This window comes from Monomorium pharaonis, chromosome 1 (assembly GCF_013373865.1).
Source record: "Monomorium pharaonis isolate MP-MQ-018 chromosome 1, ASM1337386v2, whole genome shotgun sequence".
In the NCBI taxonomy this organism is placed as follows: Eukaryota; Metazoa; Arthropoda; class Insecta; order Hymenoptera; family Formicidae; genus Monomorium; species Monomorium pharaonis.
Genome location: NC_050467.1, coordinates 14,962,062 through 14,969,937, shown reverse-complemented (window position 1 = coordinate 14,969,937; position 7,876 = coordinate 14,962,062). Strand labels below are relative to the sequence as shown.

General features: G+C 35.6%; 1 protein-coding gene across 2 annotated transcripts; it reads left to right on the top strand.

The window, feature by feature from the left end:
• Positions 1-2,235: 2,235 nt before the first annotated feature.
• Positions 2,236-7,160, top strand: LOC114254601. Of its 2 annotated transcripts, none has more exons than XM_036288603.1 (2): positions 2,236-4,323; positions 4,392-7,160. In XM_036288603.1, the coding sequence occupies exon 1, from the start codon at positions 2,260-2,262 to the stop codon at positions 3,073-3,075; it is 816 nt and encodes a 271-aa protein (XP_036144496.1). In that variant the 5' UTR covers positions 2,236-2,259; the 3' UTR covers positions 3,076-4,323; positions 4,392-7,160. The 2 variants fall into 2 exon arrangements, with proteins under 2 accessions (XP_036144496.1, XP_036144490.1); XM_036288597.1 differs by having other exon boundaries at positions 2,236-4,469; positions 4,561-7,160.
• The last annotated feature ends 716 nt before the right edge of the window (positions 7,161-7,876 follow it).

The following is a 7,876-nucleotide window of genomic DNA, read 5'->3' as shown; positions in this document are numbered from 1 at the left end:
AGGTGCTCGCGGCCCAAAATTTGCACCACTGCACTCATGTAGCATTAACATAAATATCCCGTTTTATTGGGATGGTGAGACCAACGGAAGGATCGGAAAAGTAACTCTTCGAACCTTTACTTTAGGTCAAAAGAACATTTTAGGCGTAAAAAATGCTTTTAATTTGTTTATAACAAAATTTGTTTGAACAAATTACGAAAATCGACTTTTTGAAAAAAACTAACAGCGATTTAATAGCCATTCGATTGTACGAGAAGAATTACATGGAAATCATGTATTACATTGCCAAAAATATTTTTTATTTTGTTGTAGTAATATTATAAACAATTTTTCACTGTCTGTACTATAGATATCTTATATAACTAGATATCCGATGTGTGTTGTATTGTGTCCCCAATTCAAAGTCGCCGTGTTGATAGAAAGTTTTTCACGCATGCGCGTTCAAACAACATATGTTGTACTTGGATTTACAGTGATAGAGTGTAAGGGCTAGAGAAATATAATTATTATATGTAAAATTTTTTTGTGTTAATTAAAATGGGACACTGTTGCTTTTGTAATAATATACACACTCGTGAATGTGAATTAACATTTCACAAGTAAATTGCATTACTTTATTATATTTATAATATACAATCTTTTATCTTCTTATCTGAGGTAATTAATAAAACTGAATAATGGATTAAAAATGTTAAAATGTTCCAAACATATTATAGGTTTCCCCTAAACAATCAACATCTTTTGAAGCAATGGCTAAATAATTTTCCTATAAAAAATTGGACACCAACCAAATGGACCAATTTATGCTCAAATCATTTCACGGAAGATTGCTTTGACTGTTCAGAATTTAAAGTACGATTGAAACGAAATAGTATTCCAACACGTTTTGATAATCCTTATTCCTTTTGTATAGGGGAAGGCGGGGCAAAACGGGGAGCGGGGCAAAATGGTGAGTTGGGAATAATTTTTTAACAACGAAGTGCCATCTGGTGGCAATAGCTTAAACTTTGTCAGAAAAGGCCTCCGGGATAATTTCATGCGTCTCAACTCGTTTTGATATTCTACGGCCTAACAGTGATATGTGGTCCTTTTTTAGAAGCCTTAATGTAATTTTTTCGCATTTTGAAGTACAAGTAAGTATTAAAAACCCTATATCCATATCAAAAATGGTTTTGCAAGGGGCATACTTCAAAAGTATGCCCCTTGAAAGTCTGATATTGTTATTACTTGTTGTAAAATGTTAATTTGCAATTGCAAAACAGATCGTAACTTGAAAATATGCCATGGGGGCAAAACGGTGTGGAGCAAAACGGGGAGCTTCTCGGGATTACTTTTAAAATTGGAAAACATTTTTAGATCGCGTAAGTATTTCAGGATGGTGCGTAATTATAAGAGAAATTTGACGAGGCAGAGTTGGTCGCAAGATGCGATGCAATCTGCAGTGCTAAGCGTCATTTCTGGATTATGCGGCACCCCAACAGCTGCTGCTGCTCACGGCGTCCCGCAAACGACATTGGAACGGTACGTCAAAAAAGTGCGTAACGATCCTCAATATGAGGTGAAGAAGAAACTCGGTCGATTCACAACAGTTTTCACCACCGAGCAAGAGAAGGAGCTGGCTGAATATCTGATAACAATGGAAGCCCAACTTTTTGGCCTTACGTTCGAAGAATTCCGCAAACTTGCATACCAGTTAGCCGAGAGAAATAAGATACCGCATCCGTTCAAGAAAGACGACAAAGCAAGGAAAGACTGGCTGAAAGGCTTTATGACTTGTCATCCACATCTGAGTCTTCGCACACCTGAAGCAACGTCGGCCGCTAGAGCATCGGGATTCAATCGAATCGCGGTTCAAAAATTCTTTGATCTTCTGATTGCCATCTATGAGAAGTACGACCTTACTTTAGAAAGAATTTTTAATTGCGACGAGAATTTCTGGAATTTCCGTTAATCCAAAAGGGCTCGCTCGAATAATAGCCATGAAAGGTCGGCGTCAAGTTGGGGCAATAACATCGTCGGAGAGAGGCGAAACTGTTACAGCGGAAATTTGTTTCTCAGCCGCCGGTATTTACGTGCCACCGATGCTGATTTTCCCAAGAAAAAGAAAGCAGTCATCATTTGAAATGGAACTTCCACCAGCTGCATTTGCAGAATGCAGCGATTCTGGGTGGATAACGAAAGAGCTATTCCTCAAATAGTTTCAGCACTTTGTCGCTTTCACAGGAGCCTCTAAAGAGAGACCTGTTCTGTTGATTCTCGATGGCCACTCGACTCTTACAAAAAACATTGATGTTATCGATGAAGCTCGCAAAAATGGCGTTATTTTGTTGTGCTTGCCACCACATTGTTTGTTCGCACAGGCTTCAACCGCTTGATATTGCTTTTATGAAACCACTTAGCAAATTCTTAGAAGACGAAATTCGCAAATTTCTTTGCACGAATTCAGGAAAAGTAGTGACATTGGGTCATATTGCGTCGCTCTTCGGCGCAGCATATATAAAAGCAGCAACCATGTCGACTGCAGTCAATGCTTTCAAAAAATCTCGAATTTTCCCGCCGGATCCCAACGTTTTCAGCGATGCCGACTTTATGCCCTCGTTGACGACTGACATCGAGCTTCCGTGCAGCGCGACGGGTGAAGTCACCCTGGCAAATGCTTTATCAGCGGCTCTCCCGTCGGCTACTCCAGCTGAGCTTTCTTTGGAGATCGATGCGAATTCTGAACAGCAATCCAGACGATCGAGCAGTGTCTTTGAAGTAATTACTCCAGAGAAGGTTTGTCCATTCTACGAGTTGCTCGTGGAACTCAAAGAACGGGGCAAAACTGCCATCTTAACATCGTCGCCGTACAAGAACCAGCTTTTCGAAGAAATTTTCCAGAAGCAAACAAAAGAAAAGAACAAAAAGGAGAAAGAGAAGAGGAAAAACGCTGTACCCCAGGATGCATCAGCTCCCAAGAAAAGTCGAGGTCGACCTCCAATCCAGGGTCCATCGGCTCTCAAGAAAAGTCGAGGTCAATCTCCAACCCAGGGTCCATTTGCTGCCAAGAGAGCTCGGGGTCGACCTTCGACTTAGAATTCACATTAGCTAATGGCTGAGTAAAATAAGTTTTTTTTATTATTTTTTTATTGCGGGCTTTTGTGCCTCTGTAACGAGTTTAATATTTCAAATAAATTGACGTTTATTGCTAATATAAGTCGGTCCCCGTTATGCCCCACCCCTGAGGCAAAATGGGGAGAATGTAACTTTTTTGTAAAATGGATATTTCACATAGTTTCCGTTCACAATTTGAAACGTTTTAAATTTTTGTAAATGTGTTACGAGTCACTGTAAACATAAACGCAGTGTTTCCGAAAAAACTTATGCATTTTGAATACTCAAATTGGCATTGAATGTTACGATCCCCGTTTTGCCCCGCCTTCCCCTATATTGCAAGCGAAAGCGTATATCTAAATCAGAATATTTCTTTTTCAAGTAAGATTAAATTTTTTTAAATTATAAGTATAGTATAATATACATATTATTACTTAGTATTTAGTATATTATATTATAATTAAAATTATTTAATAGTTTTTGTATTATAAATCAAGGTTTCCATTGGATAAATCATTTTACGCAAATGGCTTGATATCTATCTATATATATAATTCGCGGACATCTGCATGCATGTCCGGGGAATACTCCGTCATTTGGTCCGATCCTCATGCGACAGGTCTCAAAATTTTCCACTTTTAACGGTTTTTGCCGCTATTTGCTTGGATTTTCAATATCGCAAAATCTAAAGGTTGTTTCATAAATGATGAAACTACTCTTTTTTGAAAGAACTTGTATATGGATAATTTAAACCCATAGCAGCCTTCCCCGTTAAATTTTGAGACCTGTGAGACCGCGAAGCACGGGCGAAAAAGCTAGTATTGAAATAAGAAATTGGACTCCAAACAATAGCAATCATTTATGAGATTATCAGAACATTTTGAACAAACTTGTTTTAACAAGAGAGGAAAGTATTTGATATTAAAAGATAGAAGCGTTCCAACAATATTTAAGGTTGAATGTTTCAACAATGTAAAATTAGGTAAAATATTTTTTTAACTTCCTCTTTAGTTGTTAAAATAAAAACTTAACAAAGTTATTTTTTCTTTAGCATTAACATCAATAGAAAATGAAAATAAAAATAAAAATGAAAATAAAAATGAAAATGTTTCTTCTCGTCAAAAAGAATTTAGTCAAAAGATACAATTGTATGATAATATTAAGTTCGACACTCCACAGCAGCAACAGACTTTTTGTAATGCATTGAGAAATCAGATCCAAATACACTCAGTAGGTAACAATTTTTTTATAATCTTATTAAACAAATTAAAAAGTTTAATAATTTATTCTTTTTTTAGATCAAAATATTAGTGATATTTCTATAATCGAAAATATGTCTATTTCTGAAGAATCGTTCGCCAGTGATAAAACTGATGGTATATAATAAAAAATAAAATATATGTATAATAATTAGTATATGTAATATAGGTATATGTTAAATATAATAATTTTTTTTATGTTTTATAGATGAAAATGTACACAAATCGATACCTGATAATATTATAATATAACTGTAGTAAATCAAGATCATCGTTATGATCCTTCTCCATCAACACTGCATAAGAAATTAATAAAAATTCAAGAAGTATTAAAGAATAAGAATATAATTAAACGTCAAAACCGACAGCTTCAACGTTTTCAAACACGACTAAAGGATTTAAAAGAAATAATAACGGAATTACGATGTGAGCGTATGATATCAGAAAATTGTTTGATTCAATATCAGATCAGGCTGCAAAACAATTTGTACAGCGTACTATACAAAATGGCAAGTCATTGAGCAAATGCCAATACCCATCAGCTTTGCGAAGTTTTGCGTTAACTCTACATTTTTATTCACCTCGTGCATATAACTTTGTGCGTGAAAAAATGAAATGGTTTTGTCTGCGCCAAGTGTATTGAGCTCATGGTACAATTCCATCGATGGAGAGCCAGGATTTACTTCGGAAAGTTTTAATATGTTAAAATATAAAGTTAAAAAGGCAAACATAGAGAATAGACAAGTTATTGTTTTATTTATTACAGATGAAATGAGAATTAAAAAAGGAAGGGGTAGAGATGGTAAAGTATGTGGACATGTAGATTTTGGAGCTGAGTTTTAAACAAATGATAATTTACGAGAAGCCAAACATGCTTTAATTTTAATGGTTGTAGCTCTTGATGATAATTAAAAGTTGCCTATTGGTTATTTCTTAATCGATGAAATTGATTCTAAATCATTATCAGGTTTAATAACTAGTTTAATTAAATTGCACGATATTGGAATGAAAGTTGTATCTTTAACTTTGGATGGTATTAGTCAGCATTTGTCTATGGTACAAATACTAGGTGCTAAGTTTGACACTAATAATTTAAACATTAATTCTATAGAGCCTTATTTTCTCCATCCTATCACTCAAGAACATGTTTACGTTATATTTGATGCTTGTTATATGCTCAAATTAATTCGGAATGTACTTGGTGATTGGAAAATACTTTTTGATAATGATGATAATAAAATTGAGTGGAAATATATTGTTCATTTATCGTACTTGCAAGAAACTGAAGGATTACGCGGAGGAAATAAATTACAACTAAATCACATAAGATATTTTAAAATGAAAATGAAAGTTAATTTGGCTACTCAAACGTTGAATCATAGTGTTGCTGATACTTCAGAATTTTGTATGAATAATTTAAAGTTACCAGATTTTCAAGGCTGTAAAGCGACGATTTAAGTCATTCGTTTCATAGATATTTTATTTGATTCTTTAAGTTTGCGCAATTCTTATGGGCAAAGATATAAGGCTCCTTTAAGGCGAGAAACTGAACATATATGGCGACCACGAAAAAATACAACAAATCTTAATTTATATTTCAACATTGAAAATTGATAATGGAACACCATTATTTCAAACGCGACATAAGATGGGATTTTTAGGATTTTACTCAACTGCTCGGGCTGTTCTTAAAATTTTTGATAATTATGTTAAACCTGATAATTCTCCGTTTCGATATTTATTAACATACAAACTCAGGGTCATTTAGAGTTAATTTTTTGCGCTATTAGAACTCGTGGAGGATGATGTCCAAATCCACATTCTACGCAATTTTCATCTGCGTATAAAAAATTATTAATACATCATGAAATTGTAAGTAGCAATGGTAATGCAGAAATGCAAGATAACACAAAAATTCTAACAGTAAGCTCAAATGCTCAACGACTAGCACTGTTCGCGCGTGCGTAGGGTAAACGCGATCGCACGTAGGGAAATGCCGGGATCCGCCCCGATAGAGACGCGAAGTGAGTGGTCAGGAATGCGGGAGGTTTACGGGAGGTGATAGGAATAAAGAGGAGGCGTTGGTGTCATTCACACTGAATTATTTATTCAAAACCGAACGCTCGAAGCGAGGGGCGAACCGTATCTTTTACAATGTGTCGGATATCTTGATACGTCCTGATATTGCGCTGCTTAATCGACGCGGAAATCTTGCAGAGCCACGAGATCGAGGCCCTCGCGAATCCGGAGATCTTGCGCGCGATCCGACGGAGATCTTGTACGCGAGGCAGAGGACGTTCGCGGGAAAGATACGGTCATCTGCGCACGGACGTAACACTCACAACATTCACGCGGTTATCAAAATTAAGAAATGCTTGGCAGGATCGGATGAATTAATAACTCAATCGCACTATCACGGCGCGAATGATAGGGAAAGGCGGAAGTGAATCCCCGCAGCTAGGATCGGCGGAAGACGGGAGAGATCTGCTGGACGATCTGATTTAGGTGCCGGGCTGCGAGAGACTGACGAATTATGCATCGTAAAACAATTACGATCGGAGGCGAGAAAAGGGGCGGTAGGGAACCGATATCGAGACTTATTTGGGCATGGATTCGGACGTGCCCTTTTTTGGGTATGTTTATTTGCATAGTTACCGAGATGCATAGTTACCGGTGATGAGAGCAAACGAAAATCGCGCGCGTGAGGAGCTAGTGACAGCGCCGCGCGACTCGGTGCATCGAAGAAATGAACTACCAGGAGCTCGATGGCTGTCAGGAGCTCTCACTACTCGCGGATAAAACAGAACCGATAAAAGGGGAAAAGTTAAAACTCTTATATAATTGTTATAGTCTCGAACAAGCACGATTAGATAAATATGACCCAACCGTTTATAATAAAATAGCAAATTTACGCGTTTCTAAGAAATATTTATTAGATGATGAATCATGTGATCAATCTAATAATATAGTATCTTCAGACATGTTATATGAAATAACTAGTAATTTTTCAAACAATTCTGTAGCTTATATATTCGGTTTTATAATTCGTAAAGTATGGATTAAAATCAAATGTGAATCTTGCAGAAAATCTATGATTTGTACAAATTTTGATTACAATATGAACAAACATTCAAGTATATCTGCAGATGATACCACAATGTCTTAATTTGAGGCATTACACAAATCGTCAATTAATATGGAAACACCAATAAATGTGCATGACTTTTTTCTTACTATATGCTTTGCGTATGTTGCACGCACATATTTATGTTTTTATAATCTTTATATTCTCTGTAATATTTTTTTATGCATGACAAATCCAAATTTTGAATGAACAAATAACAAAAACTATAAATACGATATGTTTTTCGTTCCTCAATATACATATATATTTAATAAAATAATTTTTCTTTTGTATCCTTTCTTTTTAACCCTATATTATAATTATATAATTATATAATTAAAATGTATAATTATATAATATCTTACATTTTATTTATATTTACACGTACTAGTTAAACCGG

What these genes read in the sequence shown, in the direction of transcription:
- LOC114254601 (XM_036288603.1), top strand. Translation starts at nt 2,260, where the DNA reads ATGGCCACTCGACTCTTACAAAAAACATTGATGTTATCGATGAAGCTC.